Source organism: Gigantopelta aegis, chromosome 9 (assembly GCF_016097555.1).
Source record: "Gigantopelta aegis isolate Gae_Host chromosome 9, Gae_host_genome, whole genome shotgun sequence".
NCBI lineage: Eukaryota > Metazoa > Mollusca > Gastropoda > Neomphalida > Peltospiridae > Gigantopelta > Gigantopelta aegis.
Window position 1 is genome coordinate 10,695,233 of NC_054707.1, and position 21,486 is coordinate 10,716,718.

At 36.0% G+C, this 21,486-nt stretch overlaps 2 protein-coding genes across 5 annotated transcripts in view; one reads left to right on the plus strand and one right to left on the minus strand.

The window, feature by feature from the left end:
• LOC121380557 (PAN2-PAN3 deadenylation complex catalytic subunit Pan2-like) overlaps positions 1-13,062 on the plus strand; it is a 45,454-nt gene extending 32,392 nt beyond the window's left edge. For all 3 annotated transcript variants that reach the window (XM_041509423.1, XM_041509424.1, XM_041509425.1), the window contains 10 exons: positions 905-1,038; positions 1,517-1,643; positions 4,039-4,236; positions 5,196-5,286; positions 5,966-6,120; positions 7,328-7,413; positions 8,039-8,096; positions 8,563-8,742; positions 9,347-9,440; positions 10,575-13,062. In XM_041509423.1, the coding sequence (XP_041365357.1) occupies positions 905-1,038; positions 1,517-1,643; positions 4,039-4,236; positions 5,196-5,286; positions 5,966-6,120; positions 7,328-7,413; positions 8,039-8,096; positions 8,563-8,742; positions 9,347-9,440; positions 10,575-10,786 (1,335 nt within the window). In that variant the 3' untranslated portion in view covers positions 10,787-13,062. The remainder of the gene's footprint in view (positions 1-904; positions 1,039-1,516; positions 1,644-4,038; positions 4,237-5,195; positions 5,287-5,965; positions 6,121-7,327; positions 7,414-8,038; positions 8,097-8,562; positions 8,743-9,346; positions 9,441-10,574) is intronic.
• Positions 13,063-13,854: 792 nt separating this feature from the next.
• Positions 13,855-21,111, minus strand: LOC121381854 (MOB-like protein phocein). Of its 2 annotated transcripts, none has more exons than XM_041511225.1 (8): positions 21,072-21,111; positions 18,547-18,609; positions 17,778-17,878; positions 17,604-17,646; positions 16,964-17,053; positions 15,722-15,801; positions 14,954-15,065; positions 13,855-14,666 (listed from the first exon to the last, which is right to left on the minus strand). In XM_041511225.1, exons 2-8 carry the CDS (start codon positions 18,571-18,573, stop codon positions 14,544-14,546), a joined length of 576 nt encoding a protein of 191 aa, XP_041367159.1. In that variant the 5' UTR covers positions 18,574-18,609; positions 21,072-21,111; the 3' UTR covers positions 13,855-14,543. The 2 variants fall into 2 exon arrangements, with proteins under 2 accessions (XP_041367159.1, XP_041367158.1); XM_041511224.1 differs by lacking the exon at positions 21,072-21,111 and adding an exon at positions 20,226-20,336.
• Between the last annotated feature and the right edge of the window lie 375 nt (positions 21,112-21,486).

Genomic DNA, 21,486 nt, shown 5'->3' on the forward strand with positions numbered 1-21,486 from the left:
CATTTCTAGATTAGGGCCTGCAATACACTTGTTCAATAAATAGGAAGAGAAAACAAACTATGTGAAGTTCTGAATGTTGTGCACCAAACACCTTTAACCTTTAGACCACTGGATTAATTTTTAACAAAAACCACGTTGAGTGGGTACAAGTTTATAATTTTTACTGACATATATTCACTTAAATGTTTCATAAATACATGAAATAAAGTTCATATATGAATCGGTAAGTATTATTTTCGTGTCTTTTTTTTGTAATTTTTATTATTTTAGATCGGCTAATGGTGATTAAAATTAGGCAAAAAAATCGAAAAAGTTGCGTTTACTTACGGGCATTTGTGGCCAGCTGTCCAGTATTTATGTCCATTATTCCCAATAACAGTGGTTTTCTGACCAGAATTTTTTTTTAAACCCGAACTACGATTCATATTGCAATATTTGGTAATTTTCGTTGTTGGTAAAACGATCAAATTTATTATCAAATTAGCTGTTACAATCAGCTATCGATCCCTGAAAATTACCGCGACGTGCCGCCATTGTTGTCAAGCGAAAATACTTCCCGAAAACCACTTTTTGAACTCAAAATTTCAAGGTATTTTCAATTGAAAAAATCAAAACAAAAACCACCATTTTGAAAAAAAATCTTTTTTCTTTAATTATATTTCCGTTTCTGGTGAGTGTCGTGTGCAAAACGGCGGGAAATATGAATTGGGGAATGCACTGTATACAGTGTACAGCATATCGACTGACGTGACGTCGGGCGAGATATCTCGCCTGCAGTAGTCAGAAGGTTAAGTAGCTGGATCTGATCATCTTATGTCTCATTCCAGCCTGTACACCACGACTGGTATATCTAAGTTATTTTTAACACCTTATTAATTTTAATAACATCTTGTATCTGTTTCAGATACTAAAGCTGATGACGGAAGAGACTGTGCACATTTCTGCTGTTGCTCAGCGGCGTCTGGCAGCGAAGAGCTGTCGCTATGGCAGCTCATGTAAACGCAAGGACTGCAAGTTCAGACATGACCCAGAACACGAGTAAGTAAAGTGTTACATATTACTTTTCATATTGTCAGCATTAGAACATCATTTAATATTTTAAATAATAGCAATTCGATGGCATACAGTACTGAAATAATTTCATGCCTCTCCCAAAAGCAATATATTCACAGAACCAAATTATCTGTTTAAACTTTAAAAATTGGAGAAACTCTTGTTATTTTCTAACAAAATACCAATAATTACAGTACATGAAGTTAGTTTGCAAAATTAAAATAAAATTTGCCAATTGTTTTCAGAAGTTGTAATTGGCAAATTTTCAGTGCCAAGTTAGCTCGGCTTCTTTGAAGAGTTGCCTACAGATGTATGTGAACTTGAAGCTGGTTTATCAGTGGGAAATCAGTGATTGATGGCTTGTATAGCGCTGTCTCTTTTTTTTGTTTATAGTAGTGTGTAGAGAGTTCTCTGTTTGTTGTTTACAGTAGTGTGTAGAGATTTCTGGCTTTGTTGTTTACAGTAGTGTGTTGGACGAACTAGCAGAGCAACAAGAGGATGATGAAACCTCACCAAAATGGCTGCCGCTCGGTCTCAAGATAAAACTGCTTCCTAACGGAACTGTTGACATCACGGAGATATCAGATGAGGTACGCAGTTTTAATTTTATAACGAGTGTGAAATTTAAAACCTTAACTCTAGTTTTAATGTATATCTTTTTAGTTTTAGAGATAATAAATATTTCATGCAATAAACTTATTATGGTCTGTTTTCAGCAGGCCTTAGGTCTAACTGTAGTAAATACACTTAACCAATAAGTCTAAAATACTGTCTATAAAAGTTCTTTTGCTGCATGTCAGTTAGAGTAGCCTGTATGGTGGCAGGTTCTCTCTCTCTGTGTCTCTCTTGATCTCTAGAGATCTCGGTCAAGTTTCAAAATAACCATATGTTAGACACCAAATAGCCAAAGCTTAAAATATGCTAATTACTTTTGTTTTGTTTTGCTGGAGCCACTAGCTAAATGGAGAACACTGTGTATTACGAGCTGTATGACACGCTTACTGTTACAGTTTGTGTTTATTTTTGTTGTAAGAGCCACTACCTAAACAGGAGAACACTGTATTACGAGCTGTATGACACACTTACTTACTGTTACAGTTTGTGTTTATTTTTGTTGAATGAACAACTACCTAAACAGGAGAACACTGTATTATGAGCTGCATGGCACACTTACTTACTGTTACAGTTTGTGTTTATTTTTGTTGTAGGAGCTACGACCCAAACAGGAGGAGAACACTGTGTATTACAAGCTGCATGGTACACTTAATTACTGTTACAGTTTGTGTTTATTTTTGTTGTAGGAGCTACCACCCAAACAGGAGAAGAACACTGTGTATTACAATCTGTATGGCACACTTACTTACTGTTACAGTTTGTGTTTATTTTTGTTGTAGGAGCCCTACCTAAACAGGAGGAGGAGAACACTGTGTGTTATGAGCTGCATGGCACACTTACTTACTGTTACAGTTTATGTTTATGTTTATTTTTGTTGTAGGAGCTACGACCCAAACAGGAGGAGAACACTGTGTATTACAAGCTGTATGGCACACTTACTTACTGTTACAGTTTGTATTTATTTTTGTTGTAGGAGCTACGACCCAAACAGGAGGAGAACACTGTATTACGAGCTGTATGACACACTTACTTACTGTTACAGTTTGTGTTTATTTTTGTTGTAGGAGCCACTACCTAAACAAGAGGAGGAGAACACTGTATATTATGAGCTGCATGGCACACTTACTTACTGTTACAGTTTGTGTTTATTTTTGTTGTAGGAGCTACGACCCAAACAGGAGGAGAACACTGTGTATTACAAGCTGTATGGCACACTTAATTACTGTTACAGTTTGTGTTTATTTTTGTTGTAGGAGCTACGACCCAAACAGGAGAACATTGTGTATTACAAGCTGTATGGCACACTTACTTACTGTTACAGTTTGTGTTTATTTTTGTTGTAGGAGCCACTACCTAAACAGGAGGAGGAGAACACTGTATATTATGAGCTGCATGGCACACTTACTTACTGTTACAGTTTGTGTTTATTTTTGTTGTAGGAGCCACTACCTAAACAGGAGGAGGAGAATACTGTATTACGAGCTGTATGACACACTTACTTACTGTTACAGTTTGTGTTTATTTTTGTTGTAGGAGCCACTACCTAAACAGGAGGAGGAGAACACTATATATTATGAGCTGCATGGCACACTTACTTACTGTTACAGTTTGTGTTTATTTGTTGTAGGAGCCACTACCTAAACAGGAGGAGAACACTGTGTATTACATGCTGTATGGCACACTTACTTACTGTTACAGTTTGTGTTTATTTTTGTTGTAGGAGCTATGACCCAAACAGGAGAACACTGTGTATTACAAGCTGTATGGCACACTTACTTACTGTTACAGTTTGTGTTTATTTTTGTTGTAGGAGCCACTACCTAAACAGGAGGAGAACACTGTATTACGAGCTGTATGACACACTTACTTACTGTTACAGTTTGTGTTTATTTTTGTTGTAGGAGCCATTACCTAAACAGGAGGAGGAGAACACTGTGTATTATGAGCTGCATGGCACACTTACTTACTGTTACAGTTTATGTTTATTTTTGTTGTAGGAGCCACTACCTAAACAGGAGGAGGAGAACACTGTGTATTACATGTTGTATGGCATACTTACTTACTGTTACAGTTTGTGTTTATTTTTGTTGTAGGAGCTACGACCCAAACAGGAGGAGAACACTGTGTATTACAAGCTGTATGGCACACTTACTTACTGTTACAGTTTGTGTTTATTTTTGTTGTAGGAGCCACTACCTAAACAGGAGGAGAACACTGTATTATGAGCTGTATGGCACACTTACTTATTGTTACAGTTTTTGTTTATTTTTGTGGTAGGAGCCACTGCCTTAACAGGAGGAGAACACTGTGTATTACGAGCTGTATGACACACGTACTTACTGTTACAGTTTGTGTTTATTTTTGTTGTAGGAGCCGCTACCTAAACAGGATGAGGAGAACACTGTGTATTATGAGCTGTATGGCACACTGGCCCACATTAAGGACAAGGGTGCAGGGAACCTCGTCAGTCATCTCAATGTGGGTGAGGAATTCCACCAGCGTAAAGAGCGCGTCACGTGCACACAGTGGTATCTGTTCAACGACTTCTCCATCACGCCCATCGAGAAGGTTAGCTGTGGATTCTCTCTGCTTACATGATTATATCTAGTGCCATGATATCAATTGTTATAATTCAGTGGTATCTGTTCAATAATCTCTAACATGGAGAAGGTTAGTTTTTGATGGAATTTATTCTGTTAATATTTACATTATTTTATGCATTACCAATATGAAGTTAATCTTTTGTTAATTAGAAACATTTAGATGGATAGGCATTAGGTAAAAGCACATTAAAACATAACGTGATATTTTTAGCTTCATTATGACATTGATCCGCTGAGCTTTTCTGTTTCCAATTTGTCCGACATCTGTCCGACCCTCAGTCAGTTTTTCCCTTGAATCCATCTCCTCTTAGAATTTTGATGGGATCATTCTATAATTATATTAGTGTGTAAAAATTGGATAATTTTTCTTAAAATTTAACAATAAAATTGAACATTTGATAGTCTATCTCCTCATAGAGTTTTGATTGGAAGTAAATACAGACACATTCCTATTCATTCTTTCCACTGAACAATAAAAGTTTCAGAAAGAGAGGTAGGGTTCAAGAGTATATACGGTTAAGTCTATTTTCGAAGAAAGAAAACACTCCAGGTTTTGTTAATTTCTTTTCATGGTTTAAATATTGTTCCAGCCAGTGCACCACGACTGGTATATCAAAGGCCGTGATATGTGTTATCCTGTCTGTGGGATGGTGCATATAAAAGATCCTTGCTGCTAATCGAAAAGAGTAGCCCATGAAGTGGCGACAGCGGGTTTCCTCTCTCAATATCTGTGTGGTCCTTAATCATATGTGTGACGCCATGTAACTGTAAATAAAATGTGTTGAGTGCGTCATTAAATAAAACATTTTCTTCCTTCATGGTTTAAATGAACCTCAATGTTAAAGCAGAATCCGGCGATGTGATATAGTGAAGAGATGTAGTCCCCACTAAATATGTATTTACTGTTGTACAATTTTCTCACAGTACGAGGCAGTTCATTTCAACCTGGAATGGAAAGTTCCCTGTGCCGTTTACTACATGAGGAGATACCTCACGAAATCATACGACCTCACAGGTAATTCATAGTTATTGGACTTCATAAAAAAAAATATTTCAATTCCCAGCCTTACGAAAATGTTATTATTATATAGTTTCCTTTGGTTTTAAGTGAAAAATAATATTACATAGGTTGTATTTTTTCCTTTATTTAGATTTATGAAAAAGCACATCATGCTTTTAACTGTCTATGGAGTAGTCTATTTCTTGATAAATATGAGATGTAATAGTTACCATTCAGTGAAAGGGGCGTGATTTAGCTCAGTCGGTTGAGTGCTCGCTTGAGGTGCTTGCATCGCAGGATCAAACCACCTCAGTGGACCCATTCAACTGATAGGGTTTTTTCTTGTTCCAACTAGTGCACCACAACTTGACAAATGCTGGGGTATGTGCTTTCCTGTCTATGAGAAAGTGCATATAAAAGATCCTTTGCTACATTAGGAAAAATGTAGCAGGTTTCCTCTGATGACTACGAGTCAGAATAACCATATGTCATTTTAACTTTAATTTCATTCAGTAAAAGAAAATGTTAAAGTTGGTTGGTGGTGGTGGTGGGTTTGTTAACCTTGTTTGTGCATTGAAGGGGTTGTGCCAACTCATTGTTTGTCAAAAGTAAGACACTTGTGTTTAACATCAGCTGTTACTGATTAATGTACTGTGCTGGGGCGTCAGACTAACTTTCCTTTTCATTGGTTCAGTGAAGAATCCCATCAACCCAGACATCATCTACAACGACTGGGGCCTGCTGAACCCGAAGCGGAGGAAGATCACCTACCAGCCACTGTCGCTCGACGAGCTGCCACAGAAGGGGGACATCGTGGGGCTTGACGCAGAGTTCGTGTCACTCAAACAGGTCAGTTCTCCATGTCGTGTCTAGGGCCTCCATGAGTCCAAAATACAGGACCCGAGTACTTGACGGTCAAACTTGACCCGGACCCGAGTACCCAACACTTATAGGATTGGTGGCCCTCAGCAGATCTGTCAGATTTTTATCAACCCAATCAATGCCAGTGTATTTGCTGTCCTGTATTAGGGCCTCCACAAGTCCAAAATACTGTACTCAAAGGTCAAACTCGACCCGATGATAATAAGATTATGGTAAAATTGCATTATGCATCTTATTTTCAGCACTGAACATGGATGCCAAATCATGCCATTGTATTGTATTCCACACATTCGACTTTTGTTTTTTCCTATAATATAACTGATATAATATGGCAAAATGACGTAAAATTTTTTTAAATAAAAACTCTTCCTTGCACGGGTACTCAAGTTCTGTGGACAGACTCCAGTCTTACTAGACTCTGCCCGTACCCAAATACTTTGAGTACTCGTGGAGACACTAGTCATGTCAGGCTAGGTCAGGGGTGCGATCTAGCTGTTACTAGAGTGCTCACCAGAGATGATTTGGTCATAAGATCAAAGCCCCATGGTGGACCATTTTCTGATTGGAGTTTTCCCCCCATCTTAACCAGTGCCCCACAATTTTACTATCAAAGGTTGTCGTATGTGCTGTTCTGACTGTGGGAAAGTTCTTTTTTTCTACTCTATATTTGTTATTGAATTAGATCTCTCCCCCCCCCCCCCCCCCCCCCATATACACATCCACCAAACCTTGTTTCAGAAATAGGCAAAAAACTAGTAAATGTGGAAATGATCACATGCTGATAAATCCAAATGATTTAAGTTGATTTGTCAATTGTTTGTCCACATATAAAATATCCCGTGCTGCTGCTGAAAACATGTAGCAGCTTTCCTCTGAATTATAAAATGTTTCACATCCACAAACCAATGATTAATACATCAATGTTTTCTAGTGGTGCTGTTAAACCATGACCTATTTCATGTGAACACTTTGGATGTACTCATTTTAACACACATAATAATATGTAACTGGAGGCAAATTATTATAACCAGATAAAGTATTACATTTTAACACTTTGTAATATACCTACAGTTGTTTTCGGGGTAAATAATGAATATATTAAATAAAATGTTAAATAAAAATATTAAAACTGCTACATTTGTTTATAGTAAGTGAAAACTTATGTGATTTGTAGGAGGAATCTGAGCTTCGTAGTGACGGCACTAGGTCAACAATCAAACCATCACACATGGCTGCCGCCAGAATAACTTGTCTCAGAGGGTACGTACCACCTTTACTGTCAAACATTTATTCAAATAATGTTTTTAATTTTTATTACAGTACATATATGTTTAGATTGGAGCTTAATGTTAAAGACTCTAGTAGGGAGTTATTAAGCAGTGTAAAGCAGTTTCAGTTTGTACTGTTGTTTTACTGTTAACTGTTAGTGTTGGCTCAATATACACATTTTAAAAACTAAGGTTTTCATTGAACACGAATATATGTAATCATGAAATATATATATATTTTAGATAAAACTGTATTGAAAATGTTGGCCTTTAACGGGTATATAGAGAATAACTAGTTAATGATGTAGGATATCAGCTTTATTCTGTGACGGTAAGAATGGGACATTTCTTGTTTGGCCTGAACATGATAAAGCTGATATCCTACATCATTAACTAGTTATTATGTTTATCCTGCAGACCATAAAAATTAATGAGAAAGCTATTATTTCTGTTATTTCAGCTATATGTATATGACTTTGCTTTATCAATCATCATCATAATCTGTCAATAGAAACAGTGGTTGCAGGATAGAATTAATTTTATGCATTCAAGTGATGGGTTTAGCTGTAAATAGCTTGATGAGGTTTATATTAATATTGTGTCGTTGTTTTTTGCAGGCAAGGAGACAAGGCTGGTGATCCATTTATTGATGATCACATTTCCAATCAAGAACAGGTAACTTCCTTTGAGGTTTAGAATTTAATTACAGAGATAATCACTCAAAAATTGTTAGCGCTTTCCGATTTTAATATTGAAATATCTAAGTTTTTTGGGTATTTTTTAACTAATGTAATCCATTAAAAGAATTATAAAATGAACCTAAATTGATTATGTACCGATAGTGCTTAGTATTACTTTTAAAAGTATTTTGGTAATTTCATTACCATTGTGCAATTTGCTCTTAGTACGAATATATGTATTACCTAAACCCAGTCAATTAGAGAAGACTCAAGTCCTTACAAGATCATTCTCTAAATGACCTGTGATAACTGGGACTGTGGTTTTAATTTCTTGTAAGGTGTCGAAATGTTTGTATTGTTCAAAAAAAGAAAAAATTTAAACCAAATTCTGAGCATAAATTTAATAATCAAAGTTCGAAGTAAAAGGATGTATACAACCTAATCTTTGGTCTTTATTTCAGGTGGTAGATTATCTGACCCAGTACTCTGGCATCAAGCCAGGTGACCTTGACCCCAACGTCTCGACCAAGCACCTGACCACTCTGAAATGCACCTATCAGAAACTGAGATACATGGTGGACATCGGAATATGTTTTGTCGGTCATGGACTGAAGAAAGACTTCCGAGTTATCAACATACTGGTACAGATATTTCTCTTCATACAGTAAACTGACTTCTAACCAAAAAAAGTATATTTTGTTTAACGACACCACTAGAGCACATTAGTTTATTAACCATTGGCTATTGGATGTCAAACATTTAGTAATTTTTACATATAGTCTTAGAGAAGAAACCCACTACATTTTTTCATTAGTAGCATGGGATCTTTTATATGCACTATCCCACAGACAGGATGGCACATATCACGCCTTTTGATATGCCAGTCGTGGCTGGAATGAGAAATAGCCCAATGGGTCCACCGACGGGGATCGATCCCAAACCAATTGCGCATCGAGTGTTTTACCACTAGGCTACATCTCGCCCCTGACCTCTCATCAAATACATTTCCCTACTATACACATGAACTGATGCAAGAAGAAAAAAAATAATTGACCAGTTAAAAAAAAAAATGAGGATGAGTAAGGAGGAATGAAAAGCTGGTATTTTTTATATTTAGCCTAACTGCATGTTTAATAATTTAACTAATTGTGATGCTTTTTAAATATGCACGTTTAATATTTCAACTTCTTTTTTAGGTGCTATTATGTCTGTTTAATATTGTCACTTATTGTTGTAATATTACAGGTGCCCAAGGCACAAGTTATTGACACTGTGGAACTTTTCCATCTGCCGAGACAGCGAATGATTTCTCTCAGGTTCTTGGCATGGTACTTTCTCAGTAAGTTTTCTTTTTAAAATATGTAAGAAATAATATTCAGTCTCGATGAACATGTTCCTTTGATTGTATACTCGGTGAACAAATATTCCTTTGATTGTATAAAATGATGTTTGGTCTCTGTGAACATTTATTCTTTTGATTTTTTAAAGTGATGTTTAGTTTTAATGAACACATGTTCCTTTGATTGTATAAATAGGGAATAACTGGTTATTGTCTTATGATATCGGCTTTATCCTTTGGAGGTTAGAATGGCGATTGCAGCCAGGCTCTGCCGAGCTGCACTTGCCATTCGACTTGAGCAAGATAAAGCCGATATCTTAAGACAGTAACTGGTTATTTCTTTTATTCTGCAATCCTACAAGAATAGTCGGAAAATCATTATTTATTCCATTTTTGTGTTCGCAAATTGAGTATTGTCAACCTTACAAGGCTTTTGCCGTATGATGTCATACAAGATACATGACATCATTCTTTGCAAGACACTAGCTACTTTCTGTCACATTCAAAAAGCGTTTCTAAACTCCAATTCATAAACAAATATACAAGTTTTGTATTGTTATTGCAAAACAAAAATTTATTTGCATTTACTGTACTAAAACAAATTATTTAAAGAGTATGTTTATTGAATATCTAGTCTGAAATACTCGAGTCGAGTCAGGCTTTTGTCACGTACCCTATATTTTTGGTCACTGGTCAAAAATATAGAGATTTATCTAGTCATCATATCTCGACAATGCGGGATAAAATGATGTTCAGTCTCTGTGAATAAATATTCCTTTGATTGTATAAAGTGCTGTGTTACTTGCAGTGATCAATATTCAATCTCAGTAAACACAGTCCTTTGATTGTATAATGTGCTGTGTATTTTGCAGAGATCAATATTCAGTCTCAGTGAACACATTCGTTTGATTGTTTAAAGTGCTGTGTATTTTGCAGAGATCAATATTTAATCTCAGTGAACACATATTCCTTTGATTGTCTAAAGTGCTGTGTATTTTGCAGATATCAATATTCAGTCTCAGTGAACACGTATTCCTTGGATTGTATAAAGTGCTGTGTTACTTGCAGAGATCAATATTCAGTCTCACTGAACACATATTCCTTTGATTGTTTAAAGTGCTGTGTTACTTACAGAGATCAACATCCAGTCCGACACGCACGACTCGGTGGAGGATGCGCGGACCGCGCTGCAGCTATACAAGCTGTACAAGGACCTGAAGGATGAGGGCGGTGACAAGCTGCAGGCCACCATCAAGGAGATGTACGAGTTCGGGCGCAAGTGTCAGTGGAAGATCCCCAACGTGGAGGAGGAGGACATGATCGACGAACAAATCTCTTTTCTCTAGACAGGATAACATACTGTGTACGCACCGATCGGACGTCACGCATACTGTGTATACTCGCCCACTGGACGTCATGTACACACTGTACTTGCCTATTGGACATCACCGCGTACACACACTGTGTACTCGCAGGTTCGATGGCACACACACTGTGTACTCGGCAATTAATGTCGCGTACACAGTGTGTTACTCGCCCATTGGATGTCGTGTACACACTGTGTATTCACAGGTTGGATGTCGCGTACACACACTGTGTACTCAGATTGGATGGTACACACACGCGCGGAGTACTCGGCAATTGATGTCGTATACACTGTGTGTGTACTCACCGATTGGATGTTGCGTACACATGCTAGCTCTGTTGAAGTCACATTTATACTGTGTCAAGTACGCACACATACATACACTGCCGTCTAAATGGCAAAACCTAGTAACTAACCTTTTAATCAAAATTGAGATTTAATTATAACAAGAAAATTATTTTTCAAGTTACTAGGTTATGCCAAGGTTATTGAGTTCTGGCCTTGTTGAAATCACCGTCTTACTGTTTGTCCTTGTGTAGATCACATACACACACATCAGTCCAGTGGCAGAACCTACTAATGTTTTGGTCAAAATTGAGATGATATCATTTTTAAAGTTATTATACTCTTGGTTATTTTTCAATGAATTCTTGTAGATTTAAGGGCAGTTAGGTTTACCTTTATAGGCCTTTAAGAATTGTGAGAAGAGTCATTTTGTTTCTTCAAGTCCACTTTTGTGTAACCCATTTTTTTATTTTGTTTACACATCAAATCTAAGACATCCATCGACATGTTCACACTGATATGGGTCACCTGATTTTTTTTTTTCATCCTAGCCCATCAATGATTTTTGTAAATTTGACATTTTTAGAAGCTTGTTTTACCTGTTCAAATTCATCAATATAAAGCCAGAATCTAACATATCCATTAACCAAGTCAATTTCCCACCGAAAAAATAACATCCGTAAATAAAAAACAGACTTAAAATCATTTACAAGAGCCATCAGTGTTACAGCAGTTCTTACAAAAACACTACTTAACGATTTCTCATTTTCCCCCAAAGCAAAGGTTTTGTCACTGGACACTGGCCTTATAAAACAAAATTACATTTATTCTGTCTGTCCATCAGTATGTTCAGTTGTTATAGAATGTATTAACTCATAAACACTACGCCCCTCCCCACACCATTACAACAGACGGTAAATACTAATTCTGGTATTTATTAAATCATGAAGTTAGTGTTGTAAGGAAGGTAAGAGAGGTCACAGACCATTTCTCCTTTTAACCTGTTGCTCAGTGTATGAAAATAATTTGTATTTTTGGGTAACTTTGCATTGTTAATTAGGCTAAGCAACCTTTTTAATTATTATTTGTATTTTAATTAATATTTTTACACTGGAAATAAGTATGAGAGATTTATAGTAGTTACTAATATTTTTCAAATTAAATTATTACAGATTGTATGAAATAAATAAACGTATATTTCTTGTGTGTCAGATTTCGTGTCAAACTGTCAAATAAACCTATGTACAAGACTTGTAAACATTTTTAAAAAATTGTTATTAATTTTTCACCTTCCAGATTGCAATATGTGTTAATTTTCAAACAATTTGTATTTTAAAAGAAAACAGTTATATTTTAAATGTCGTGATTGAAATTATGAGATAAAGGTTAATTTTAGATCTCTTTGCAAAGTACAGTTGGTGTTTATCAGTTAAAAATGTCAAGTATGAAAACCGTATCAATGTTATATGAAATAGGTATTGTGAAAATGAGTTATTAAAAATGGACGAATAAGCTAATATATGCGATATATACAGTTCTACCAAAATGCATATCATTTGTAGAAATTCTAATTTTAATAACATTCAGTTGTGGAAATAGTAACTTTTAGCCAACACGAATGTCCATTAAATGGTTACTAGAAGAATACACTATATTTTTAGTACATTTTTAAAACAACAGTAGAAATATTAATTTAATTTGGTGGTACCAGTGCTAAATTTGGTGGTACCAGTGCTAAATTTGGACCCACCAAACCTCACGCAACTGTTGAGCAGAAAGTGCGATCCTTGGTATACGCAAACTCATTGTTATGTTAACAAGTTATTCAGAAGGCATTGTTGTTTAAACCATCACCTGTTAAATGTAATTTACAAGTGCTTTCTTCCTTTCTTTGGAAATGGCCTCTAGTGTATTGTGGGAAACATTTTTTTGTATACATACTATACAAGTTTCATAAAATAGTATCACGTGCACCGCATTTGTCTTGTTTGTTGTTAGATGACATTTTGAATATTTGTTAGCTCTGCTATGATGTTCATCAGTGGAGCTTTTTTTGGTATCGAGTTGTCTGTTTCTTTTTAAGTCTTATCTTCTGGTGTCTGTTGAAGACTTGGTACAATGATCCTTGGGCAGTATGTACCTCAGCATTTGATATACCAATTGTGGGGCACTGGTTTGTATTTGGGGGGGGGGGGGGGAAGGAGGAGTAATAGTGTTCATCCTGCTCATAAACACTTGTTAATAAATATACAAAGTGGCTACAACATTTAGGCAATAAAAAAAAATTAATTGGCCACTTTTTCAGTTTTCAAGAAATACCCTACCTACATATCTGAAAATTGGCAACAACAAAATTCTTTCCAATGAAAGCCCTGCAGAGATTCGATACAATGACCCAAGAACCTAAGCCGAGCGCTTTACCGACTAAGCTAGATACTGCCTGGAGTAGAGTTCAAAACCTTTATATGCTCAGGGTTTTATCACCTATGTTTATATGAAGATATATTTTTTAAATTATATGCAACACTTGACAAATATATTTCTCACTCGTAACATTGATAATTAATATAATTTATAGTATTACATTTTACTTTTTGAAATGAAACAAAACTCCCAATTTTTTGTAAATGAACGCTGAAGTGTCCAAAGTCAAAGCATTAGAAGTAATAAAACTGCATGCTAGCAAAAGTTGTAATTCCAATAGTACGATGCCTAAAAAATGTCACAATGGAGAAGTAATTAAAAAAACAACAACGACCATACATGAGTTGATTATTTACTCGGTACTACAATACAATAAATACAGTACAGAGAATAAATACAGTACAGAGAATACATAACAATGTCATGCTGGTTTGACTTTTATATCGGATAAATAAGGTCAACTAGAATAATATAGAATACAGACATGATGATGAGCTCGAATGAAAAGATATAGCAAAGTCCAAAGTTGTGCCCACGTCAGGAGTGCCTGAACAAAAGCATGCCAAAAATTGCCTACACAATAGTTATTGCATCACTGTTGATAACAATCTGGTTCCGATTGTGTCCATGTAAGATGACATTCCCCAGCAGGTTTGAAGAGCTAGTTGGTTCTTTTAAAGAGCTGGTGCCACAATTCAGACGTACACGATAATAACTAACAGCTTCGCACACACTTCTCTGTGGATCATGCTGACTTAACAAACAGAAACACCAGGGGCCTAATTCACCAAACTCTGGAGACTGCAATCTCGCAGTGCAATTCAAACAGACTTATGACAACGGGATGCGAATTCACCAAGATCTGCATTTAACAACAGTAACGTTCAAAAACAATTTGGTTGTTTCCCAATGTGACCATTTTGTGTAAGGTGAAGCATAAAAACTAGTGTAGTGATGTTTCCCTGCTTCTGTTTAGTCCACCTGTAGAAGGTTGTTCTGCCCAGTAACAGATCAAGATGATCAAAGCTTCACGCCTCACTTTCACCCTCGATGGAAGACAGCTCCAGAATGGGAACAATAAGATTGTCTTTAGACATCAGGCTGTACTTGGTGACAAACTGAGTGAATCTCCGACACAGGTAGGTTTCATTCTGTTGAAAAACACAAATTAAAAAGTTAATTATTTCAAAATGAAAAGTAATTCCATTCAATTTTTATACATGGCGAGTGTATAGTATTTCTTAAAAGATTTGCAATCGGCAACATGTTTTGACACTTGTAGCCAGTTATTTTAGATGGACATTGTTTTATTAAATACTTTTAATTTTCCATACCATAATTCTAAATACCAGAGCAGACATTTACAACTTCCAGGATTTAATAAAAATTAAACTGACAACTAAAACAACTCAATTAATCGTATTTATTGACTACAAACCTCATATTCATCGAACAGACCTCTGTGATGAAAGTACGCATGAGAAAATATTCTGTACACTCTACGACACACTGATCCCAGCTTGGCCACAGAGGATTCCTTGATGCTTACACTAATAAAATAACAATATTGCATAATAAAATAACAGTACATTGTAATAAAACGACGGTACACTGTAACAAAATAACTACAATAACAAAACAGTACATCATAATAAAATAATAGATTAAATTTTGAAAGGGATTACAGTGTTTCTGCCAGAAATTGTTTTGGGGTATGACAATAGAATTGAATGCAACACAGTATGAGAGGCCTCCCCCAGAAAGAAAATGGGTTAAGTTTAGGGTTAGGGTTAAAAAAATCATACATTAATGATAAAGAGTAATTAATTTTGTCAAAGGTTTAACTTTTTTTTTTTAAATGTGCCAAAAAATCTGGGTATGTCTCCATAACCATTTTACCCTCTGGCAGAAACCTTGGATTAATATAACAATATTACATAATCATTAGCAATTAGTTGCTAGTTTTTTCTTAAGATTATTTAACTTTACTTTGTGTAACTAATTAATGTAAACTTACAGAAAATATAACATCAGATTTTATGAGCAGACAACATTCTTCACTATTTGTAAGTACTGCTGTTTTCTTTATAAATTGCACATAAAAACAGAATTTTTTTTATTTCCAGTCCTTTTTTTTTTTGGTCAAGTCAAACTGGAATAATTGTGAAAAAAATGCTGAACAAGGAGGTAGGCACGATACACTCACCGACTAGGGAAGTATTTGTTACTGTTGAGAAGACAGGCAGCGCCATCTAGTGTGTGCCGAGTGTAGTCTATCGCTGGACACTGAAAATCAACAACAGATGCACATCAGCAGAGTTTGACCATGACCCTATACCAGTAGGGTTTCAGGCATGTCCATCCCGGATCCTGTCTCTGACCCGGAACAGAAGCAGTTTGAAATAAGGCTGTTTGTAGTCTCACATATTGTTATTTTGACCCTCTGTCTACATTTGATTTGATTTGATTTCAGAGAGAAGGAAATGTATTATTTAATGATGCACTCAATACATTTTATTTACGGCTATATGGCGTTGGAGATTGAGAGAGAGCCAACCTGCTTCCGACACATAAGACTATATTCCTACCAAGGGATTTTTTATGTGTACTTTCTCACACACGAGACAGCATATGCCATTGTACATCAAGCAAGAACTTTACCACCAAAGTTAAAGTTTATTTTGTTTAACGACACCACCAGAACACATTGATTTATTAATCATCGGCTATTGATGTCAAACATTTGGTCATTTTTTTTACATAGTCTTCGAGGAAACCAGCTACAGCAAGGGATCTTATGATTGCACTTTCCTGGACAGGATAGTACATACCACAGCCTTTGATATACCCATTGTGTTGCGTATGTGGGGTTTTTATCCTACAATTCAAGCACTTCAGGCCAGCTCTACCGACTGAGCCAGATCCTGCCTCAGTCAAATTACCACCAAGTGTCATTATGTGCAGCTGAGAAAAATTAATTGTGCACTAGCTCTGGATGAGCAAAACAATTCACCAAATTGTTTATTAAACTCAAAACATTTCTGAAATTGTCAGTTATTTCCTAAAAAAAATTCAATTATTACATGAAATTATTTCGCCAAACTAAAATAAAATTCGCCAACTTCTTTCAAAATTTGCAACCCTGCAACCCATTTAATTACTATATTATGCTGGCAGACCACAAAGGTAATGAGAGAGGGGAACCCACTGCCACCATGCCATGGGTTACTCTTGTTGATTAGCAGCAAGAGATCTTTTATAAGTATCATCAAACAAAGACAGGATAGAACATACCATAACCTTTGTTACACCAGTTGTGGAGTTGGAACAAGAAATACCCAATGAGCCCACCAATAAAAATGGATTATAGACGGACTAGACCTCAGGCAAGTACTTTACCACAGTGCTTCATCTTGCACACACACCCATCAAAACATTTTACACTCACCTCTTTAGGCGTCTTGTGAGCGGCACACAGGAAAATCCACTGTTCTGTTGCCGTCATCTGCGTACAGTTCTCAGGATTACAGTCACTTTGCTGGATTCAAACACAAAACATATTATTATACAACTTAGAATTGTAGCAATGCTAAAAAAAAAATAGTCCTAATATTTTAAACTAGTTCAGTGGACACAGTTCAGTTCACAGTTGGTTCGAATCTCCTGAGAGGAGGCAGATTTATCTGTTACATAATAATTAAATACAACTTTTAAACCATCTAGGTTTCTGTAATTAAATATCAAAAGTCTGCCTATCACTTTAGATGGTAAAAAAACCCACATTTCTAACTAAAGCTGTAACAAAATAAATACTAGACTCATTCAGGTTTTTAAAAAATTACTGAGGGGGGTAAAATTGTATTTTTTATTTTTTATTTTCTGGACATTGAAAATACTGCACATCAAGCACCACACATGTATAAAGACAAACAAACCATTTTCGCCAAGATAAAGACAGTGGGCAGGCATGAAAATCTTAAGTTTTATTTTACTACGGTCTAAACACAGGTGTATATTAAATCCTTTTGGTAGTTCATCAACAGTACTTAGCAAATAGGTACATCTGTGAAGTGCAATTGTCATCCTACCTGCAGTTTAACAGCCAATCCATTTAGCTCCATACAGAACTGTCTGAAAGTATAAAACAGTTATCACTTAATCATCAGAGAAAAACAAAACACAATAAAAATTAAATTCTATCAATTATCAGTTTAAACTTTTTTAGTGGTAACTTTTGTGTGCATCATGAATTAAGCAACTACCTGAGATGTTCGTACTTCCAGACTCCTTCATCCTGCCCTTCTGGTGGAGTAAGAATCTCATCAACATTGGTGAAATCTTTGCGTATTGCCTGCTGAATGAACTGAAATCAAAATAACACAATTTAAAAATAAATCTAAAAGTAAAAACAAAATCTTTACTCAACGATTTTATACTAGTAATCAGTAAAAAAGGTAATTTTTCTAATTAATGCTAACCGAAACTCAACAACACTTCTTCACTTCCCTATCGGCGTCGTGGTTAGGCCATCGGTCAACAGGCTGGTAGGTACTGGGTTTGGATCCCAGTCGAGGCATGGGATTTTCAATCCAGATACCGACTCCAAACCCCGAGTGAGTGCTCCGCAAGGCTCAATGGGTAGGTGTAAACCACTTGCACCGACTAGTGATCCATAATTGGTTCAACAAAGGCCATGGTTTGTGCTATCCTGCCTGTGGGAAGCGCAAATAAAAGATCCCTTGCTGCTAATTGGAAAGAGTAGCCCATGAAGTGGTGACAGCGGGTTTCCTCTCAAAATCTGTGTGGTCCTTAACCATATGTCTGACGCCATATTTATTATATATAACTCTTAATAAAATGTGCGTCGTTAAATAAAACTTTTTTTTCTTCACTTCCCTAAACAAAAACTAAAATGTTTTGTTGCACGTATAGGGGTGGAGGCATCAAATTTGGACCAAGGCGTAAACTATTTTATAATAATAAGCGAAAACTTACAAAAAAAAGATCCCCAATTGTTTTAGTTAACTGTACCTGCTGGACAGCTAGAGTGCTGTCCATTTCTTCAAATGATTCATCTTCCCATTTGCACCAGTTCTGAAAAAAAAAACCCCAGTAATAATGTAATGTTTTGCCGAACTATTACACACACACACATACTAAAACCTGCCCTAGCCACCACCTGTAAGAGGCCACATTTTTATTATCCCTTCATTATCTGGGGGCGGGACGTAGCCCAGTGGTAAAGCGCTCGCTAGATGCGCGGTTGGTTTGGGATCGATCCTCGTCAGTGCACCCATTGGGCTATTTCTCGTTCCAGCCAGTGCTCCACAACTGGTGTAAGAAAGGCTGTGGTATGTGCTATCCTGTCTATGGGATGGTACATATAAAAGATCCCTTGCTGCTAATCGAAAAGAGCAGCCCATGAGGTGGCAACAGCGGGTTTCCTTTCTCAATATCTGTGTCCGACACCATATAACCGTAAATAAAATGTGTTGAGTGCATCGTTAAATAAACCATTTCCTTCCTTCCCTTGATCATCTAATATAGTGACACTGAAAGCATAAACTGATCTGTATAAAGTGGCCACCTGTCTTAAACGGACACTTTTTGATACCGGTACAAACAAATGAACATGTCAAAATTAATGGTTCTTTAATTATATTTCAACAAACTACTTTTAATATCAGGATGCTGATATTATATAATTAACTACATCAACTTATCAACACTCACCCACCCAGACAAGCAAGTGTACTTCAGTTTTGGACATATGTACACTGTAACTTATGATTACTACCAGATTTGAGTGAACCCTTTTAATTGTATTATCATTTATGCCCTCACTTTCCGAAGACAATGCACAACACTGCACAGTGCACTATCCATTTTTACCAAAGTTCATTTTTTGTTTTCAAATAATGTTTTGGTCTTATGTTGAATAAGATTTTGTTAACAGTGTTCTCGCTGTGTGAAAATTAAAGGAGGACGGCCGTGCAGCACCACACTCTTCGAGAGAAAAAAAAAAAACGAAAAGCAAAAAAAAAAAAAATGGGGTGGGGGTTGGGGAGAGGTTGGTGGTTACCATGTTGTTGTGTGTTGATAGACTTTGTGGAAAGACATACTCCTTATTTTGATTACAAAACGTTTGTACGAAATACACGCAGGTTTGTCTTTGAATTGAACCGAAGATGTTATGATTATCGGTCCGATATTCACTGGCAGTTCCGGTTTTGCTGAACCATCAAAGTTTTAATATTATTTTAATAAAGATTTCAAGATATACGAAGAACAAAAAAGACGTGTGTGTGTGTGTGATCCCCTAATGTCAAAATATAAATTATTAAATGAATCACTAAAGGTAGATTTGGAAAGTCTTCATTATCTTAATTTACGATAAGATTCAAAGCTTACATCATTTAAATAATAATAATAATAATCTCACATCAACAGGTTTTTGTATGGGAAGTACAAGAACTACTTGATCAAACTAGTTTATTACATTTATTAAGATATTAGCCCAGATAGTTCAATGTGTACAGTATTTAATAGCTTCAAGTACCACGACTTTTGATCGATTTAGAACAAAGCCACGAACATTGATCCTAAATATTTTTCTGCAACAAATTTGGGATGATGAACAATTGGAACCATTTGTCTACATAGAGTTCTAATATTAAAATTTAGATAAATAAGATTAAGTGACAGTAAACCTGCGATTTAGTGCCAGGACTATTCCTTCTAATCACAGCTACTGCTGTCCCAGCAGCCATTTTCATTTTCCCGGTGTCGATTTAGATTTTGGATCCATGATAAAATGCAACCCAACCTGCTCATAATAGATATGCGCATGCGTATTAAATATTTATAAATCCTGTTCTTTGATGATAAGGCCTATATTACGGTGGATTAAAATATTATTGACTCGAATAATGATAAGCTAGTGTCATTATAGTTTGCCACAATCTGCATTTTAAATGTTTGGGGGGTTTTGTCCATAATTTGTGATGTGACTGACGATGGGTAAATTATGCCATCCACTGTCGCCCCTCTTCCTTCAGCTATAAAGATTATGTATCCCCTCCCAAGTTAGCCCCTCCAGCCTGTCAGCATCTTCCGACTCCCGTGTATATTATATAGCACACTAACTTAAATATACATAAATTACATGAACATCACAATGAATATAATTGACAATATTATGTACTAATTAACATCGAATAACTTTAGAATATCAAGTGAGTTCAATGGTCTAGTGGATAAGCTGCAGGACAATCAATCTGACGACAGTGATTCAAATCCCGTCAAAGCTGGCTCACACTTTCATTCATCTGTCTTATCTATCACCCTCTGCCTATCATCTTATTATCTCAATATGAAAAACATTCCAATTTCTCCCACGATTTCAATCTGTTTCGACCCTGTCTCTGCCCCTGCACACACCTGGCATTCTTGTCCTAATAAAGCTGGTCTGACAATCTAATTAAAATTAGCTCCACTATTACATGTGGATCTAAAGACAGCCAGTTGGAGCTCATGTCCACCAATCAAAACCTTACTTGCAGAATCCTGCCAGTGATTTAAAACTAACAACACTGCGTAGTCCCCAATGTCCAGGTAACATTTCGTCTGTAAATAATAATTTAAATATTGACCAATCACACTTCGCCTTTTATAACGTTATTTGGGAGTATACAAATTCTAAAAAATCGGGCGAGTCTATTTTAGTGGCCGCAGTACAGCGAACCATACCAATACGTACGGGGTGGGTTATCAGTCTTCAATTTTACATTAAAATTTATTTATTTATTTATAAAATAAAAAAAACCTAAATCAGTCTTCAGTTTTACATTACAAATTATTTATTTTATAAAATAAAACATGTTTTAAGGCATTCGTAATTCACACGAAACATGTCGTATACCCTCAGGATAATTCGGAATGTTTTCAAATTATTTTTAAATCACTGGCAGG